At 38.2% G+C, this 21903-nt stretch overlaps 1 protein-coding gene across 2 annotated transcripts; it reads left to right on the forward strand.

Moving 5' to 3' along the window:
- The first annotated feature begins 12054 nt into the window (after window positions 1-12054).
- Window positions 12055-13719, forward strand: TCEAL8 (transcription elongation factor A like 8). 2 transcript variants are annotated; one of them, XM_033103811.1, is made up of 3 exons: window positions 12055-12187; window positions 12598-12669; window positions 13268-13719. In XM_033103811.1, exon 3 carries the CDS (start codon window positions 13310-13312, stop codon window positions 13661-13663), a length of 354 nt encoding a protein of 117 aa, XP_032959702.1. In that variant the 5' UTR covers window positions 12055-12187; window positions 12598-12669; window positions 13268-13309; the 3' UTR covers window positions 13664-13719. The 2 variants fall into 2 exon arrangements, with proteins under 2 accessions (XP_032959702.1, XP_032959710.1); XM_033103819.1 differs by lacking the exon at window positions 12598-12669 and having other exon boundaries at window positions 12071-12187.
- Window positions 13720-21903: the final 8184 nt, after the last annotated feature.

Raw genomic sequence — 21903 nt, forward strand, 5'->3', positions numbered from 1 at the left:
GAGCGTTGCAGCCGCTATGGAAGGCAGTGTTGATGTTCCTCAAAAAATTACAAATAGAATTACCATATGAACCAGCAATCCCTCTCCTGGGTATCTACCCAAAAAATCTGAAAACATTTGTGCATAAAGACAAATGTGCTCCAATGTGCATTGCAGCTTTGTTTACGGTGGCCAAGACATGGAAACAACCAAAATGTCCTTCAATAGATGAATGGATAAAGAAGTTGTGGTATATATACACAATGGAATACTATTCGGCGGTAAGAAAAGATGAAATAGGACCATTTGTGACAACATGGATGGATCTTGAGATTATAATGCTAAGTGAAATACGTCAGACTTAAAAGCAGAGAACAATATGATTTCACCGATATGTGGTATATACAACTGAAAACAGCAAAATAACAAGACAAACAAATGAGAAACAAAAACTCATAGACACAGGCAATAGTTTAGTGGTTCCCAGAGGGTGAGGGGCAGAGGGGTGGTAGAAGAGGGTAAAGGGGATCAAATATATGGTGATGGAAGGAGAACTGACTCTGGATGGTGAACTCACGATGGGATTTATAGATGATGTAATACAGAATTGTACACCTGAAATCTCTGTAACTTTACTAACAATTGTCACCACAATAAACTTTAATTTTAAAAAAAATTACCAAGCACATAAAGAAGAATTAATACAAATTCTTAACAAACTGTTCCACAAATAGAGGAGGAAGGAACACTTCAAAACTTGTTGTGAGACTTATATTACCCTGATACTAAAACCCGTCAAAAACATCACAAAAAACAGAAACTATGGTCTAGTAACTGTTATGAATATAGATGCAAAAGTACTTAACAAAATAATAGCAAATCAAATCCATCAACATATAAAAATAATTCTATATCATGACCGAGTGGTATTTATCCCGTGAATATTATATTGCTTTAACAGTTGAAAATCAATTAATATAATACACTGTATCAATAGAATAAAAAGAAACAACTCATGATTTCCATAGATACAGGAAAAGGGTGTGATAAAATTCAACATTCTATCATGCTAAAAGCATGTAACAAAGTAGGAATAGAAGGAAATTTTCTCAACCTGTTTAAGGGCATCTGCAAAATGCTGTCAACATCATATTTGGTGGTGAAGGATTGGATGCTTTCCTCCTTAAAATATGGAAGAAAACAAGGATATCCACTCTGACCACTGTTCAACATTGTGCTAGATGTTGTAGCCAGGGCAATTAGGCAAGAAATTGAAATAGGAGGCATCCACAGAGGAAAAGGAGAAAACTCTATTTAGAGATGACATGATCTTGTATATAGTATATAATAAGGCATACAATAATAAACTTAAAATTAAAACATGATTTCAGCAATGTTGTAGGGTACAAGATCAGTACATGAAAACCAATTATATTTGTATTCAGGATCAGTGAACAAAAAACATAAGAAAACAATTCTATTTATAATAGCGTGATAAAGAATAAAATACTTAGAATATAAATTTAATAAAAGAAGGGCAAAACTTATAATCTGAAAACTACAAGTCACTTTTGAAAGAAATTGAAGAAGATCTAAGTAAAAGGAGAGGCAACTCATATTTATGAATTGGAAAACTTAATATTGTTAAGATAATAATACCCACCATTGATCTACAGATTCAACACAATCACTATCGGAACCCTCGCTGAAGATGCTTAGAATTTGACAAACTCATTCTAAAATTTATATGTCATTGCAAGGAACCCTAAATATCCAAACCAGTCTTTGGAAAAAATAAAGGTGGTGGATTCACACTTGTGATTTCAAACTTACTACTGAGCAACAGTAATCAAGACAATGTGGTACTGTCATGAGGATGGACATATGGATAAATAGAATAGAATTCACAGTCCAGAAATAAACCCATGTTTCTATTGTAAATTGATTTTTTGACAAGGCAATTCAATGGGAAAATAATAGTCTCTGCAACAAATTGTGCTGGAACAACTGGATATTCACATGCAAAATAATTATGTTGGATACTTACTCGATACTGTACACAACCCACATGTTCTACAACTGGTAAATATATAAAGAAACCATGGTATATCTGTACAATGGAATACTACTCAGTAATTAAAAGGAAGAAACTTCTGATCCGTACAACAATTTGTATGCATCTCAAGTTACAGATCACTACAGATCTCACAGGCATTAATAGGATAAGGGAATACTACAAACAACACTATGAATTAGACAACTTAGATAGAATGGACCAATTCCTTAAAAGACCACAAGTATGAAAAGCTACTCAGGAAGAACTAGAACATGTAAATTTTCTTATATCTATTAAAGAAATCAAATTCAAGTTAAAAGCCTTCTATCCAAATGATTTCAATGGTCAATTTTAACAAATATTTGATGAAGAAGTAATACCAATTCTACACAATTACTTCCAGAAAATAGAAGAGGGATAATTTCATAAGTGATTCTGTAAGACAAGCATAATCTTAATACCCAAACCAGACAAAGACATTACAAGAAAATTATAGGCCAATATTCTTCATGAACTTAAATGCAAAACTCCTCAGCAAAATATTAGCAAATTAAACCCAGCGATACACAAAAAGGTGAATATATGCTGATCAAGTGGGATTCATCTAAAAAATGTAAGGCTAGATTAACACTTGAAAATCAATCCATGTAATTCACCATGTCAATAGACTAAATAAAAATCACATAATCACATTAATAAATGCAGAAAAAGCATTTTACAGAATTCAACACCCATGCATGATAAAACCTCTTAGCATTCTAGGAATGGAAGGGAACATCCTTCAACTAAAAAAAAAAAAAAAAAAAAAAATAGGCATCTATAAGAAATCAAGAGCTACCATTATACTGAATGGTAAAAGATTCTTTAAAACCAGGAACAAGGCAAAAATGTCCCCTCCCACCACTCTTACTCAGTGTAGTACTGGAAGTCCTAGTCTATGCAGTAAGTCAAGAAAAAGAAGTAAAAATCATACAGATTTGGAAAGAAAGCAATAAAATGGTGTTCACAGGCAACATGATTGTCTATGTAGGAAATTCTAAAGATTCTAGAATTAATAAGTAAGTTTATCAAGGTCACAGGATACAAGGTCATTTTTTTTCAATTGTATTCCTATATACTGGAAATGAACAATTGGATATTGAAATTTAAACAATACCATTTACAATAATGCCCAAAAATTGATTACGTAGGTGTAAATTTAACAAAATATATGGAAGACTTATTTGCTGAAAACAACAAGGCACTGATAAAAATAAATCAAAGAATATATTTTAAAAGGGAAATATATACTGTGTTCATGGATTGGAAGAATCAACATTGTTAAGAAGTCAGTGCTCCTCAGTTCGGTGTATATCCCAGTGAAAATCAAAACAAGTTTCTAGATAGATAGATAGATAGATAGATAGATAGATAGATAGATAGATAAATAGATATAGATAGATATAGATATAGATAGATATCAACAAATTATTTCTAAAATTGAAGTGAAAAGTCAAAAGAACTAGAATAACTAAAATATTCCGGAAAAAAAGAAAAATGTTGGATGACACACCACCCTATTTCAAGACTTACTATAAAGCAACATTAATCAACAGTGTGGTAATAAAGAAATAATAGACACATAGGTCAATGGAACAGAAGAGAGAGCCCAGAAATAAACCCACACAAATATAGTCTATTGATATTTGACAAATGTACAAAGGCAATTCAATGGAGAAAGAATTGTCTCTTCAACAAATGGTACCAAAACAATCAGATATCCATATGCAAAAAAATAAAATAAAATAAACCTCAACCCATACATAATATATTACATTGTACATTTTACATTTAAGCCTATGATACATTTGAATTAATTTATTTACATTTTACATTTAATGCTTAAGGCTTAAGGCTAATTAAGGCTTAAATGTAAAATGTACAATCATAACATTTCTAGAAGAAAATATAGGAGAAAATTTATATGATCTTGGGTTTGGTGATGAGTTTTCAGATATAATACCAAAGGCTAACAACTTGAAAAATTGAACATCACAAAAATTAAAAGCTTTTACTCTGAGAGATACTGCAATGAGAATGGAAAGACAAGTTACAGACTGGAAGAAAATATTTGCAAATCACATATTTGATAAAGGAACTTTCATCCAGAAGATATAAATGACTTAAAATTCAAAAATAGAAAAACAATGCCCCCAAAGGGGAGGGCAAAGATATGAACAGAGACTTCACCAAAGAATATATTCAGATAGCAAATCAGCACATGAAAAGATGTTCAACGTAATTAGTAATGTGGGAAATACACATTAAAATTATAATGAGATACTACTATACACTTATTAGAATGGCATAAAACAAACAAAAACTCCAAAACAATAGCAATTGCTGGTGAGCATGTGAACAAAAGGAATTATCACTCATTGCTGGTAGGAATGTGAAACGTTACAGCCATTTTAGAGAACATTTTGGCAGTTTCTTATAAAGTTAAACATACAATTACCAGCAATCCCACTTCAAGGTAGTTACCCAACTAAATTGAAAACTTATGTTCACACAAAAACCTGTACATAACGTTCATTGACATTTTATTCATAAGTGCCATAAGCTGGAGACAACCCAGATGTTCTACAATTGGTGAATATATAAAGAAACTGTGGTACATCTGTACTCAACAATTAAAAGGAACAAACTTCTGATTCATGCAACAATATGTATGCATCTCAAATGTATTTTGCTAAGTGAAAGTAGCCAGACTCAAAAGGATATGTATTGTGCGATTCCATTTGTATGACAGTATGTAAAGGATAATCTAAAGGGATATAAAAGAGGCTTCAGGGGTGGGTATGGGGGGAGTAGTTGAATATAAAGGGGCCACACAAGGAAAATTTTAGAGTGATAGAACTCTTCTGTAAGGTATTATGGTAGTTGATACATGACTATATGAATGTGTCAAATTTCACAGAACTGCACACCACAAAGGGTGACTTTTGCTTTATGTCAATTAAAAATATACTAATCAGGATGTAGGGGGAGGCCTAAATGGAAAACACACTATGGTAAATGAATCTCACTGTATTACAGATGTACAAGCCATAACCTTACTGAAAAGGGCAAGGAAAAAAAGAAGCTGACCTAAGTTACTTTGGAAAACAGTGTTTTGCCTGGATATTACAAGGCTCAAGACAAAAAGACCTGTACATAAATGCTGTGTTCTGGTTGGGAAATTTATTTCTCACAGGGGTACATGACAAAAATTCTGAAACTACTTTATATGCATACTATGGTTAAATACATAAGTAAATAAATTACACATAAGAAGAACCAGATTTCTCACTGTCAGAGACAGAAGTTCAAAATAAGAGGGGAGAAAGCTAAATGGATACCTGTGATGATGGATTAGAGTCACATGTATCAGTACGAACTTTTGTTTGTGTGTATACTATTATATATATAATATACATTATATATAATACATATATATATATATATATATATATATATAGTTTAGTATACATACATGTATCTCCTTGTTCTATCAGCTGAGAAGTCCTAGAAGCAATGACAGCCTAGTAGCCACCAAAACACCCTGCACTCAGAGCTTAATTACTAAATAGGATTAACCAATAAAAGTAATCAAGGCTCCCCAGAGAAACGGCTGATTATTGGGCTGGGAAAAGAAAAATACAAGGTGAATCTGGGATATCTTGTAGTACCAGAAAGCAAGAAAACAGAAAAAGGATGAGGGCATGCCAACCTGAAAGATCTCCCAATAGCCAAGGCTGGAACAATGTGGGCAAAAAAATAAAATTAAATAAAAATAAAATTAATAATCATATTGGATTATAACCCCAAAGACTTAGAAATCCATGAGTCATACTGATAGAAACAAATAACTGTATTAAAAAATAAATGGTGGAGGGGGAATATTCCTTACAGAATAATTTGAAATATTAAATATAGAAGGAAATGAGGAATATAAAAAATTACCATCAGAACATCACAGTAATAATTGCTGCAGGCAAAATCCACAGAATATTTGGATAGTTTCAAATTATCTGATCCCAAATATTTATTAATTACTGTGGTTGTTTTCAAACATATACCCACAAATTCTTTGATACTCCTCCCTCTGGGAGGTAGACTTTAATTCCCTTCCTGCTTAATATGGCTAGATTTAGTAATTTTCTTCAAACAACTAGAATACAAAAAAGGAAAAATAGTAACTTTATAAGTGGAGAAACCCGGCAGACATCATCTTTAACCAAATGATCAAAGTTAACATCACAATTGATTAGTCATGTTGCTATCATGTAATCCTGACATTATGATTCAAAGGGCACTTCACCTCTTCCGTCTTCTTCCCCCAAATTAATTATCCCAATCTACCACGTTTCCCCAAAAATAAGACCTAGCCGGACCATCAGCTCTAATGTGTCTTTTGGAGCAAAAATTAATATAAGACCCAGTCTTATTTTACTATAAATATAAGACTGGGTCTTTCATATCATATCATATCATATCATATATCATATCATCTATCATATCATATAATACTGGGTCTTATATTAATTTTTGCTCCAAAAGACACATTACAGCTGATGGTCTGGCTAGGTCTTATTTTTGGGGAAACACAGTAATGAGAAAACATCAGACAAACCCAAATTAAGAAACATTTTACAAAATACCTCACTCTTCAGAAGTGTCAAGGTCAGGAAAAAGAAGGAAAGACTGAGAAACTGTGATGGAGTAGAGAAGACTAAAGAAATATGTTAACTAAATGCAACATTGTATCCTGGATTGAATCCTGGAACAGAAAAAAGGACATTAGTGAAAACCTGGAGAAATTTGAATAAAATCTGTAATTTAGTTAATAGTATTGCACAAATGTTAACTTGTTTGCTTTTATAAATGTACCATTTAGGCAAAGCTGGGTGTAGGGTGTAAGGAAACTTAGTACTATTTTTAAAACAATTCTTTAGAACTAAAATTATTTCAAAACAAAAAGTTTAAAAATAAACCATACTGAGTTTCGAGAACCCAAAGTAAAACTCTCTTAATAAATGAAAGTGACTGAATAATTGAGGAAGCAAACTGAAATGCCATTAAATGAATTCATTATTCAGTGAGAAAGGAAAGATTTTACAGAACACAATTGACAGCAATTACTGGAAAAAATAAAAGCCTTCCATGTTTATACCAGAAAATTGGAACTACGTAATAAACTAGTTGATGCATACATATGTATGTATGTGAGTGGAACAGTATTCTTTAAATAGTCTACTGCCACTTTCTTCACTCAACACTATAACTTTAATATAATTTGATGTCACTATATGTGCATAATTTCATTCCTTTTTATAGCTGCACAATTTCCATGTATGGAAATTTAGTATGGATAATTTATTCAATAAATTGATAATGATCATATTAATGGAAATTTAAATTGTGTCCACCAACTTGATGTTTCCACATTGGAGTGGTTACAAAGTTGAACTAGGTAAGGTTCTTATCCTTATGGCACTTTCAGATAAGTGAGGGATACAAAGGAGAAAGCCAACAAAATAGGGTGAAAGTATTAGGATGGATAAATACAAGGTCTTAAGGATAATGTAGCACAGGCAACTAAGGCAGAATCAAGAGGTCCACGAAGATATCCTTTCCACTATAAATTTAATTTTTAAAAACTTCCGGCCAGCAGCAACAGCACTGTCTCCCCAATAGCTCTGCTTCTGCCACAGGAAAAAGTTGCCTGGCCCAAGCGGTAGTATAGCTGAAGTGTGCGCCCCATCCCACTCCCCAACCCAGCACATGCTCTATATAGATGCATACCTCAGGGCTTAAGCAAAGCAATCGCAAGACTCTAGCTGAGGTGGATGCTAAGCATACTGTCACCTATTGAAAGTCTAAGCAGACCAACTCAGAGATTCCTATTACTTAGTAATGTGGCCCTTAGCAAAGGATTCCAACATGGACACCGTGGAGGCATTTGAAATGGCAGTGGTTATGGCCGAGCATTTCAGGATCACAGCAATTCATAAGTATTAGGTCCTGGATAACTGGATATCTTTGCCACAATAACCTACAATGTGTGCAGCAGTTAGCTGTGAGTTTAGAAAGTGTGCAGAATTATCTGGAAGAAATGAGAAATATCACAGAAGTTGTGCTTGAAGTTCACTTCATTTGCTTGGATGTGGCCAGTAGCTATTCTGAATACTTTGTGGAACTTTTGAAACTTATCCACGCCAAATTCCCAAATGTCAGGGAACACGGTGACAGAAATGATGGTAGAAGAGTTTATGTTCTAAAGCAGGAATAATCTAAGCGGAAATCAGCTTAGACTGTGTGTGCACCACTCACACCAGAACATGAGTAGACCGCCCTCAGTTGAGCAGTGATAGAATGTGTTGGGTCTGCTTGTACTCTGAAGGGCAAATCATCTCAGATGATGGCTCTTGAGTCCATGCTACGCAACCAAACCTTTGGATCTGAGCAGATTTTTGCCTTGCTGGAAGGAGTGTTTTCAAGCTATATAGCGCATGCTAGAGAAGTGAGGGAGAGGAATAGCCATCTCAAGCTCTTCTATGGGCTGAGCTTTGAAACAGCAATAAAGAAATGTGCAGGAGGAGTTGCCGAATATAGAGCTTCAGAACACAAGACCGTGGAAGTTTAAGCGATTTCTAAAGGGAACACAGAAAACAATATGCTGGATATAATAGTCTTATATAAGAGCTCCTGAATGGTAAAATGCTGCCTCCTTTCTCCTCCCCTCACACCACCTGGAGGACTTTGGACTTTGGACCTATCCATAGCACCCTCTTGGTGCACAAGAACAAGACATTGATTGGGTCAGAGGCTCAGGGTGTCTATTCTCCAGAACTAATTTCTTCATTGTTAAAATTAATATGTGCACCTTTTTCATTCCTTTTTAGAATATTGTTTTTATTTAAATAGCATGCTATTGTCTAAAAAAATCTACTTATATTTAAAAGCTACTGTGATTAACTTAATTTCCAAGATAGCTGAGCGTTATATTGATGCATTGAAATTGTTCAGGGACAAGGATGAAGGTGAAGACTTGCGTCATCTGCTGCCTGTCAGGTGTGCACCAGTGAGCTGAAAGATCTCTCTCATGAGTATTTAGGAAAACAGGGTCATTATTCTCTGTCAATGGCATCACAAAAATGGTGCTAGACTTGCTATGACTACATGTAAGCAGAATAAGCAGAGGAGAGGACAATGAAACTTCTGTTCCAATTTTTGTGCAGTCAGGAAGAAGGTTCCTATGGGAGTCAATTGGTAAACAGCTCCTTCAGAAATGCTGAGATTTCTGGGCAATGCACCATTTACAATTACAAGAGAAACTCAAGCATAATGAAAGCTGGAGATTGACTTCCACTTGCAATCCCCGATCCATGTCTGACCATCTGACTGGTTAGATAACCCTCCCCTCTCCATTCACTCCCCGCCATTCCAAACACAAACACACAGGGAAGGGGAAAGGTATACAAGGCAACCTTTGCTAAGGGCAACATAAGGGATGCAGACTCTATGTGAAGCATTGACAGAGGAGGGAGAGCTAACTTTCAGCTGAGGTGGCTTCAGAGGCTGGGTGATGAAGGCTGGACCAGGATCTAGGAAGAAGAGGAGGGTAATCAGGAGGAAGAAAATGTCATGCAAGAACAAAGGCATACTTGGGGCCACAGTGAATGAGAGTACCTTTTGGATGGGGCAGAGAAATGGATGAGAAGGCTGGGAATGTGTATCCCAAGGCTCAATTCTGATCAACACTGAATGTCAGAATGAGGAAAGTAGGATTTACTTCCCAGACGGTGGGGTTGCCATCCAGGGCCTTCAGGGAGGAGAATGACAAGTTGAAAATAAAGAAGAGTAAAGTTTAATCTGATGGTAACATGCAAGGTAAATTGGAAAAGGAGAAGGAGGCTCTGAAAGCAGATGGGTCAGAGAAGAGGTTACTGATGTGAAGCAATAAGGACCTAGACCTGTACACAAATGTTTACAGCAGCTCTTTCATAATTACTGAAAACTGGGAACAACCCAAATGTCCTTCTGCAGGTAACTTGACAGATAAGCTGGAACATCCATATAACAGAATACTACTTAGCAAAAAGAAAAGAATGAACTATTGATACATAAAACAGCTTAAATGAATCTCCAGGGCATTATATTAAGTTTAAGAAGCCTGTCTCTAAATGTGACATATGGCACATTTCATTTATATAACATTCTGAAAAAGGCAAAACTATAGGAATAGATCAGTGGCTGCCAGAGTTGAGGACAGGCGTAAGATATGACTACAAAGGGGTAGCATGAGGGAGTTTTTGGGGTAATTGAACTGTGTATACTGATTGTGGTGGTGGTTACACAAATCCATATACTTGTTAAGCTTCATGGAACTGAACACCCAGAAAAGGGTCAATTTTGCTGTATGATAATACTTTTGAAATACCAGAGTTGTCCCCCTTTAAATGTAACATCTGAAAGAATGGAAACATTTTGTGGTAATTAATGATTACATCTTTATAATTCACTAGTTAAATTTACATTAAAAACTCACCCTCAAATAATGCAAAATGTATCCCTCAACTGTGGAATAACTTTTTCATGCTTTAATATAAATTATAAAACACTAAACCAGCAAAAACATTTATTTTTTCCAACCCTTTCTTCCCCGTGGTGGGCTGCCACATCCCACTGTGACCATCCTACACAAGAGACCTCTCTCTGTCTCCTTCCCCTGACTCTGCAGCTGGCTTCACTGGCCAGATTGCCATTCCCAGCACCAACACACCTCCAAGTACCAGTGCATTCTGGGTTGTGGGGATATCAGTTTCCTCTTTTAACTAATATATATATTTTTTACAGCAATGATGTTCCCTCTGCTTTCTGATCATAATAATTATGCAGGTTGATAGTTCTCTTTTTAATGGAACAAAGTGAATGATACCAGAATATTTCCAGAGTGCCAATGAATAAATGAAAATTCCACCTGCTAATAAGCCTCACACCAAATAGTGAGATATAGGGAACTCTCAACTCTCTGAGTGTTTCATGAATGTATGGTAGTTATTTTCCAACATATTTCCCTGAGTTCCAAAATAAAGTTCACTCCGCAGAAAGCAGGCTTTTCTATGGATTCATTTGATTAACAAGGTGCTCCATCTTACAGAGGACAAGAGAAGGAGGTCTGTCTGAAGCCTCCATCTGAAACCCAAGTGGAACCATCCATCACTCATCACTAAAAAGGTCAGACGTTTAGCACTTGATAACTTGAATTCAGCCAGAAAGAGAAAAAGTAGTGAATTACTTATATAAAATTGCTAACAAGAGACATTTGGGCCTTTGTGCACAGATTAATTTGGGAGACAGTTTTTAAAGGTGCTGTTTCAATAAGAGTTAAAACAAATTTTTTTTCTAACACATAAATATGTTGTGAAAACTGTTATTTCATTTGTAGCCATTAGAAAACTTTTCCAACATCTTAAAATTGATATAAACTAATTTGTCTTCCACAGTGTGTCAAATATTGGTTATGTGGAATCTCTTTTTAAAGTACTTTTTAAAGTGTGCTGATTGTTTAAAACATTAAAAAAAAAAAACCCACAGAAATCTTTTCAAGAGAACTACATGTAAAAAAGTCCTACACCCTCATTGCTAGATTCTTTTCTAGTTGTCCCCCCATCTACCACCTTCTCCCACTTTGATGCTAAATAGGACTCTAGTGGAAATGGTTGATTGTAATGTCTTGGAGAAGGAGGGGAAGTGGGCGAATTGGAAGCAGGAGAGTGAAAAAGATGATTCCCCAAAGAAGGAGAAATTGTCGATTAACCCCAAGAGCTTGATCCTCCCTGGTAATCCGAGGAAGGCGAATAGAAACTGCAGGGAGAAGACACCAGTTTTATTGTCTCTGATTGGCAAATACGAAAAAAGATTGACAGTATTAAGCGGAGGGAATGCAGGGGGCGGGCTGCAGTGCGAAAGGGGGGGTGGTAACTGAAGCCTCGAGCTCATTGATGACGCGAACCCCTCACGTGACCAGGAGTCGACGTGTGCAGAAGTCCTTACAGTCCGGGGCCTGTTTCCCTGAAGCTGCACCCTATTGCTGGAGAAGGAGAAAAGTGCTCCGGATCCTTTCAGGTCAGTATAAAGGTGGGCGCTGTCTTGGGAACCCGGGGGTATAGGAGTCAGAGAGCAGAAACCAAGCAAGGCCGGCACTGTTTCCCCAACACTACTGTTCTACCAAACTCCCATTTTTGTGCAGGAAATTGTGGGCTGTCTGGTGGGGGAAAGCGGGGGTGGAGAGGGAGAATGGTAGCCAATTGAGGGTCGCGAGAGAGAGACATAGAAGCAATTTGGAAATAACCTGCGTCTCCAGTTCCCCGCCTGCCGAGAACCGGTCGGCCACGGGGAAGGAGGGCGGGGTTGCCGTAAAAGGTGGGAGAGGATGAGGACGTGGGGAAACTTTAGACTAACAAGGCCTAGAATCGTGAAAGGGAGTCGTGATTTGGGTACTGGCTTGCTCACCGAGCACTCCTGTTGGTCTGCAGGACTCTTGGTCTTTTGGGCGTGACACAAACTGAGTGAGGGAAGAGGGAGAAAGATCCCCAGGATCCCTGCAGGTCAGTGTAAGAGTGCAACTGCCTCAGGTCCCTTGGGGTGGGAGTGTGGATGACACCAAAGCACATCTCCGGGTCGCCGCAGCTTCTCCCCATCCGGATAAAGCGCCAGCGGCCTTTGCAGAGCCTGCAGCGGAAATGAGGCGGGGGAGGGTAAGGGGGAGGCTGGAGAGGCGTGGAAGGGGGAGGGGAGGCCAGAGACTGGACCAGCCGGTCTCAGGTGAGAGGCAGAAGGTTGGGATGGCTAGGGAAAGCTCAAAAGGGCGGGAGTGTTAGAGAACAGCGGCAGTGAGGGAGGGGTTAATCGCTTCCGCGCAGCAGGCATTTCTGGGCTAGGAGAGGCCTGTAGCAGCGCCTGCTGGGAAATGGTGGGCTGGAGCGGGAAGAGAAGATGGAGCTGGAGCGAGAGGGGGAGGGAAGGGAGGTGGAGGAAGGGGTGGAGTCAGGGGAGTTTTGAACCTGGGGATCTAGCCTTCTCTAGTTGGAAAACTTGGACAGTTTAGGGACCTGAATGAGAAAAGGCCAGTCCCTATGGGAATCCATACTCTGGCTGCTGGTCTGTTTGCTTGGCGTCTAGTCGTTTTGTTTCCTTATTTTCTAGGATTAATTTATTTAAAAAGAAAATAATAGAAAAATACTCAACATGCAAAAGTCTTGTGAAGAAAATGAAGGAAAACCACAGAACATGCCAAAAGCCGAGGAAGACCGCCCTTCAGAAGATGTACCGCAGGAGGCAGAAGGAAATCCTCAGCCTTCCGAAGAAGGTGTAAGCCAGGAAGCAGAAGGAAATCTAAGAAGCGGGCTGACTGAACCTGGCCAGGGATTTAAAGAGGACACTCCCGTTAGGAATTTGGACCCTGAAGAAATGCTAAGAGGAGTAGATGAATTGGAAAGGCTTAGGGAAGAAATAAGAAGAGTAAGAAACAAGTTTGTGATGATGCATTGGAAGCAAAGACATTCACGCAGCCGTCCTTATCCTGTGTGCTTTAGGCCTTGAGTGTTTTTTTTTTTAATTTTTAAATTTTTTTTTTTTTTGGTCTGATAGTAAAATTTGGCCCCTGGCCCCTGCTTTCTTTCTGTTAGTATTTTCTGATGTATCTTTTACCTTTGTTTTACTTTTAATTATCTGGTGGGATTTTGTTTTATGTAGTTTCCTTGTTACCAGCATCTCACTGGATTTTGTATTTTGAACCATTCTCCAGGTCTATTTTCAATTGGAAAGTTTCACACATATGCATGAAAATATGTTCATTCCTTAGTGTAAAGTAAAGCATAACAAGTTACAAAGCAGCATATTTAGTATCAGCTCACATATGTAGGATAAAATCCCAAATTGTGTGTGTGCATGTGCGTGTGTATACATGCGTACATACATACATACATATGTACCTATATCAAAAACTGCTTATTCCTGTGTGGTGTGAGTTGTTTTTGTTTTTTTATTTTTATTTTTTTTGCTTATGTGTATTTTTTAATGAACGTGTCACAGACAGAATTAATTTTTTTTAATAAGTAAGACTCAATCAAATAATTTGCAACTAGCTTATAAGGGCAATGGGGGCACGTAAACTCTTGATGAAATAACTATTAAAATGTAAACCTCAAATCACCTCTGGATCTCTTAGCCAGAGGAATAAAACTGGCAATGATTACAGATGCACTTGCTTAAGACTTGATCTTTTTATGGGGAAAACATTTGCCTCACCGGGCTGCTGTGGGGAAGAAAGGTAACTGACCTGTGCTTGGTGGGCTCTTGTTCCCACCTGTGCGTACAGAATCCCAACCCACTACGGAACATCAGTTATTTGAGGGTGGGCCCTGACATGACTCAACCTGTGCTCAGGAACAAGTTCAACAGGCAGGGAGGTGGGGGCTTCCATCCCAGTCCTCTGCTGGTGAGCTCCACCTCAGTCTCCTCCCTTGGGTCCTGTCATGCCTCTAGGCACTGCTGCCTCTTCCCCCGGGTCCTTTGCTCTCTGCTAGCCCCACAGCTTCTGGGGCACTGGAGTCCTCAAGTGGCAAAACCCCATGGAGTTACCTGGAGTCCCCAGTGGGTTGAACCCCCACTCTGTTTTCTGAAGCTTCTCTCTGCTTTATAGTGACACTTAACACAGGTAGGGACTGTTCCAGGATTGCTTGGGCCGCGATGTCTTGCAGAGTTCTTAGCAAAACAGCCCCTTCTGTTTTTAATCCCAGGACCCCTCCTCTCCATAGGAGTCAGATACGATGAGTCCATTCTGGGAGCTGGACTGGGATAGAAGTTTGAGTGAAAGATATGCTGTACTGAGAGCTGCTGCCCTAAATCTAAGGACTAAAGTTGTGTCTTGATTCTCTTGCGACATGATTTCTCCCTGAAGGCTCCTGGCGGGCCTGCCTTACAGGTTCTGAAAATTGCACAAAGGAATACAGGAAACAGGTCTAAGGGAATAGTCTTCGCCCCATCCCATCCCCAGTTGAAAAATGAAGAAAGGATTGCAAAGGCACTAAGAACTTTATAAATGCACTTGAAGTTGAATGGCTACTACCGTGTTTCCCTGAAAATAAGACCTAGCCGGACAATCAGCTGTAATGCGTCTTTTGGAGCAAAAATTAATAAAAGACTGGTCTTAAAGTAAAATAATAAAATGAGGCGAGGGAGGGTAAGGGGGAGACTGGAGAGGTGTGGAAGGGGGAGGGGAGGCCAGAGACTGGACCAGCCGGGTCTTATATTAATTTTTGCTCCAAAAGACACATTAGAGCTGATTGTCTGGCTAGGTCTTATTTTCGGGGAAGCACGGTATGTAAATATTAGGAATTATATTTCCCCTACAGATCAAACAAAGACTATCTTTTCCTCCTGATATCTCCACATACTTGTGTTTAACTGACACATATCATGCTTTAATATTTAATTGATTTCTTGATTGAGGAGCCATTAGGTTTTGTCCAAATTCTTCCATTAACTCAGTAATTGTCCACAAGTCTTATTTCTCCAGTATTGTAACAAGCAATTCCAAGAAGAAACAGTTCATGAAGTAGATTGCACTCCAAATGTTTTATCCAAGTCTTACATAATCACTTGCATTAGAATCACCTAGGACACGTCTTTAAAATACTGATTTCTGGACCCCATCTAAGATTCACTGATTGAAGTTAGGCTATGGAAGTAACAGTTCAGAAGTTCCTCCAGGTGCTTATGATACATGCTGAAACATGAGGACAACAGGTATATACAGTATGCTTTCCATTGTTACAAATATGAAACATAAAATAATCAGAAAAAATTGTTGGTTAATGTTTATTGAAATTCAGGAGGTAGAGGTCTGTAACAGCATTTATTTTTTAAGTATGAACTTTTAAAGGAAAAGATTGACAGATTTATACTTAAAATTTAAAAGATTCCCTTTAACAAAGAAAAACAAGATAAAAAGCTAAGGGAGGGAATGTAATATAAGATGCTTTTTTTTTTTTTTTTTTTTTTTTTTTAATTTATTGGGGTGACAATTGTTAGTAGAATTACATAGATTTCAGTTGTGCAATTCTGAATCACATCATCCATAAATCACACTGTGTGTTCACCACCCAGAGACAGCTCCCCTTCCATCACCGTACATTTGATCCCCCTCACCCTCATCCCCCACCCCCCAACCCCCTTACGCTCTGGTAACCACCAAATTACGTTCCCCAGATTAATTTTCAAACCCCGTTTGGCCATGCATTCACTTCTCCATCAGTAAAATATATCCAAGTTCTCTTGTCTGTGATCAGCTCACAAAAACAGTGAGCCAACCCTGTGCCCTTTGGCTTTCTTGTTTTTGTTTTTCTACTATGCAGTGGCATTTTGGGGGATGTTTATCTCTAGACCAGTCTTCAAGGTTACAGCAGCCTGGTGGGTACTGGTGGAGCAGGATTCTGGTTGGAGTGAGATGAGGGTCCAGGAACTCACAGGCAGTTTTTTTTTTTTAAATAGGTACTAGTAATGTTATTTTCTTCTTAAAATATTTTTATTAGTTTCAGGTGTACAAAACAATGCAATAGTTAGACATTTCACCCCTTACAAAGTGATAACCCCCTCCCCCAATCTATTGCCCCTCTGACATCGTATATATCTATTACAATTCTATTAATTCTATTCCCTTTGCTGTACTCCATATCTTGTGACTATATATATATATATATATATATATATATATAAAATTATAGTTGACATACAATATTATTCAGCTTCAGCTTCAGGTGTACAGTGCAGTGATCAGGCTTCTACACCATCCATGAAGTGGACTCCCTAATAAGACAGGTGCCCATCTGACACCCTACAAAATCTTTACAATATTATTGATTATATTCCCCAAACTGTCTTTCATATCCCCGTGGCAATATTGTGGTTACCAATTTATGCTGTCTAATCCCTCCCCCTTCTCCCTCATCCCCAACCCCCCTCCCTTCTGGTAACCATCAGTTTTTCCTCTATGTCTCTGAGACTATTTCTGTTTACTTTGCTCATTTATTCAGTTCTTTAGATTCCACATATGAGACTCACAGGCAATTTTCCAGACAGGACGAGTCCATCCTCCTGGCACTCTGAGGGGTGGCGCTCAGGCGGGATGTGGAAGGGCTCACTCCAACCGCACTCCTCTCCACAGTGGTCTGATTTGTGTTTCTCTGCTCCAGCCTGCATTGGGCACCAGACCCTCCTATGGCCGTGCTGTTCTGGACATACTTACTTGGAGGACAATGACTTGTCCCATTGCAGGTCAGAACACTTTGCATTTCCCTCCTGTCCATTTTCTCTTTTGGGGAACTTTTTGTAAGGGACTAGATACAGCCTCAAAGATTCCTAATTGCAAACGTGGGTCATGATAGTCTTTGGCCAAGTATTTGTCTGAACTGGGTCTGACCAGATAACTTGGAGTTAAAGCAGAAGGGGCTGGCCCTTCTCTCAGAGTCCAGTGAAGTAGCTCCCAAAACAATTGTGGTGAAAATGGGGATAGATTTCAAACAAGACCTCTTTTACCCTTCTCCTATCTTGTTCATACTCCCAGAAGAGCCTTGGATGTGCCGCAGCCTGTTTTGCTTGTTCTATGGTGACTGTAGCTGTGTGTGATCCCGGTGCAGTGCTTGTGATGTCTGCATCCCCCCAGGCCCAGAGGCACAGGGACCCCAGGTAAAGGGAGCTTGGGAAGGTACTACAGCTCAGGAGAAAAGGGGTGTTACCTTCTGTGTGAATGCCTGTATGCATTACAGGCCCAGCCCACAAACTGGGGGCCTGGGCAGTCAAGCTGTGAATTGAGGTAAAGGTGCTTTTGAAGGCATTGATGGTGGAGAAAGCAATGCCATTGTGACCCTTGCTCTTCAGGTCTGTCATGTGAGGAATCATTACCACTTTTTCTGACATCCTAAAGGACTGGTTGAACAATAAGGTGAAGATAAAATTCAAATTCTTGGGTTTAGGAAGGGAAAGTGGTTAAGTGTATGGTCTTAGAGCCAGATAAACCTGGGTTGCGATCTGGGCTATTCCCTTTACAGTATGTGACCTTGCATAAATCAGTTATCTTCGTTGTTGGAGGACACCTGCTACCGTGGAGACTAGGCCATTCATAGTGTCCCTGAACATAAAAGTCTTAAAGAGAAAATTTCCTCTCCTCCACCATTATTGCTGTTATCAACATCATCATCGTCATCATCATCATCATCATGGCATGGTATTGAGTGAATACTTAGTGGATTACCGTTGGGCACAAGCCACATACGGTGAAGGTTTATAACGATCAGTGGCCAAGCTCTGGAAATTCATCATCTGAAAGGGTTGATCCAGTAGAATGGTAAAATATTGACTAGAATTGGATTCTCTGCTTATATGAAGTGTGAGGCCGCCGGATTGGTTCACTCATGTGTAAAATGAGTATAACCCTATACAACCCACAAGACTATTGTGGGAAATAAATGAAGAGAGTTATATGAAATTCCTGGCCTTCAGAGAATGTTAGATCTTTAATCATCATAATCATTAATGTTGTTGTCGTCGTCGTCATCATCCTTGAGTGATGTTGAGATAATATTCAAATAAAACTCAGAAAATCCATGCTTCCTTGACTCTACACCACCCTTCTAAAGCAAAAGTTTATGCTCGTTCCTTTCATCCAAACTTATCCCTTGTATGAAAGAAGTAAATAGTAATACACTAAACGGAATAACTGTCATTCATTTGGAATTATAAAAGATAATTGAATTCTATCTACATTTATATCATTTGTGCACTCTGGTGCGGTTTCTGTAATGTAGGATGAGAAAGAAAATTCCCTCCACATTTTCATTTTACTTAGTTACCTGCCAGAAAATTTGAAATCACGAGGAAAACCTTACTGTCATGAATTACAAAATATGATGCAGAAATATATAATTGACATGGAAAGCTGTTCCTGACATTCTGTTTTGTGAAAAAATCAGATGCAAAATACACACACACACACACACACACACACACACACTCATTAAGGATCAGTATCAAAATATTTGAAGTGAATATTTCTAGATGGTGTTTTCATGGAAAATTTTCTAACTTCATCTTTGTCCTTCTATCCAGTTTTAACTTTTTCAATGAGCATGTGGAGTTTTTACGATTAAAAAAAAAGTAAAAGTGAAAATAGTATAATTCTGTTTCTCCTTTCTCTTCCGTGAGATGGGGCTGTTGGCTCTTCCAGTTTCTTGTTTGCTTTCTGTCCCACCTTACTTCTGAGAAGAACCTGGTATAAGCGTCCGACTTCTGCGGGTCCAGGCTGAGAAGCTTCCCCTCTCTATGCTACCTCCTCGCCACTCTCCCTTGTCAGCTAAATTTATGCTGTTTCTGTCGTTGGTCACAAGGGGGCATTTCATAACTATGTTATAAATATCCTCACACGAAGTGATATTAATTTTTCAAAAATAAAATTTGCAATAAACATAACAAATAACATTATGAAACTGATTCCCAATTCTGCTTTTAAAATACACAGGTGTAGGAAAATACTGGAAGGATATACCCTCAGTTGCATTTGCTAGAGATTCACAAATATACTAGTATATTTCTTTTTTTTTTAATTAAAGTTTATTGGGGTGACAATTGTTAGTAAAGTTACATAGATTTAAGATGTACAATTCTATATTACATCATCTATAAATCCCATTGTGTGTTCACCACCCAGAGTCAGTTCTCCTTCCATCACCGTATATTTGATCCCTTTTACCCTCATCTACTACCCCCTCCCCCCTTACCCTCTGGTAACCACTAAACTATTGTCTGTGTCTATGAGTTTTTGTTTCTCATTTGTTTGTCTTGTTCTTTTGTAGTTTTTGGTTCATATACCACATATCAGTGAAATCATATGGTTCTCTGCTTTTTCTGTGTGACTTATTTCACTTAGCATTATACTCTCAAGATCCATCCATGTTGTCACAAATGGTCCTATTTCATCTTTTCTTACCGCCGAATAGTATTCCATTGTGTATATATACCATAACTTCTTTATCCATTCATCTATCGAAGGACATTTTGGTTGTTTCCATGTCTTGGCCACCGTAAATAAAGCTGCAATGAACATTGGAGCACACGTGTCATTATGGATTAATATTTTCAGCTTTTTGGGTAGATACCTAGGAGAGGGATTGCTGGGTCATATGGTAGTTCTATTTTTAATTTTTTGAGGAACCTCCACACTGCCTTCCATAGCGGCTGCACCAGTCTGCATTCCCACCAACAGTGTGTGAGGGTTCCTTTTTCTCCACAGCCCATCCAACACTGGTTACTATTTGTCTTGTTGATGATAGCCACTCTAACTGGGGTGAGGTGATATCTCATTGTGGTTTTTATTTGCATTTTTCTGATAATCAGTGATATTGAGCATTTTTTCATATGTCTATTTGCCATTTGTATGTCCTCTTTGGAGAAATGTCTCTTCAGGTCCTCTGCCCATTTTTCAATTGGGTTGTTTGTTTTTTTCTTGTTGAGTTTCATGAGTTCCTTGTATATTTTGGATATTAGCCCCTTATCGGAGGCACTGTTTGCAAAAATCTTCTCCCATTCAATTGGTTGCCTCTTTGTTTTGTCGATGGTTTCTTTTGCTGTGCTTCTGGTTTTAAGTTTGATATAGTCCCATTCGTTTGTTTTAGCTTTTACTTCCCTTGCCTTTGGGGTCAAATTCTTAAAATGTTCTTTGAACCCAAGATCAGTACATTTCATTTATTTACTCATTCAACAGATATTTACTGGATGCCTACTATGTGTCAGGCTGTGCTAGCCCAAATCAATTTATCCATCCCAGAGTTTTCTCCTGAGACTCTATATTCAACTGCTTACTTATATTGATCACTTGGACTAAGATAAATGTTATCCAACCATATGGGCATAATGCTGCATGGACAATATTCATTACTTTGAACTAGTTGATCCCTAATCCTGGGGGCTCACCACAGACATAGGTACTCACACATATGTACATTCACACGTTTACATTTATATTTCTATATCTGTATATCTATATCTATCTATTTATATCTATATCTGTATATCTATTGAAAGCCAAATAAGTGCCTTTTTCAGACTGCTGTCGGCTCTCTGCGTGGACATGCTTCTCACCCTGCTCAGACTCTGAAATCTTGCTCTAATCTGCCACACACTCTCCAAGTGGGTGCTCTTTTCAACCAAATAGAACCCTAATACCCCTCACCTGGCTGTCTCCTACCTGGGAAGCCCTCCTTACAATTCTTAGGCACTCACTCTCTATGATGAGCCACTGTCCGAGGATGGATGCCTTTCTTACCCTGCTCAGGCCGACACAGCTTTTTATCTCTCATATGCTCTTCCCCATTTAATGGTGTCAGGACTGAATTGTTTGGGAATGGATGAGGGAAAGGAACACAAATAGCTTTTTAATTCTGTGTTATGACTTAACTATGTGAATATATTACCAAGCTAAAAATATAAAACATGTTGTGGTTAAGTTAAATTCAAACGTGAATAGAATTTATGTGTTGTGAAATTGCTCAGAAAACAGCACTTGATCACAAACAGATCACCACCTTCATACCCAATTGAGGACATCATCTGTCAATAACTCCATTAAGATGATGTTGCTTCTGACTACATGTAAACAGAATAAGCAGAGGAAGAATCAATAAAATTTCTGCTCCCAACTTTGTGTGGGCAAAAAGAAGGTATACTTGTGAGCCAATCAGCAAATAGCTCCTTCTGAGCCTCTGAGGTTTCTGGAGATGCACAATTTA

This window comes from Rhinolophus ferrumequinum, chromosome X (assembly GCF_004115265.2).
Source record: "Rhinolophus ferrumequinum isolate MPI-CBG mRhiFer1 chromosome X, mRhiFer1_v1.p, whole genome shotgun sequence".
Taxonomy (NCBI): Eukaryota; Metazoa; Chordata; class Mammalia; order Chiroptera; family Rhinolophidae; genus Rhinolophus; species Rhinolophus ferrumequinum.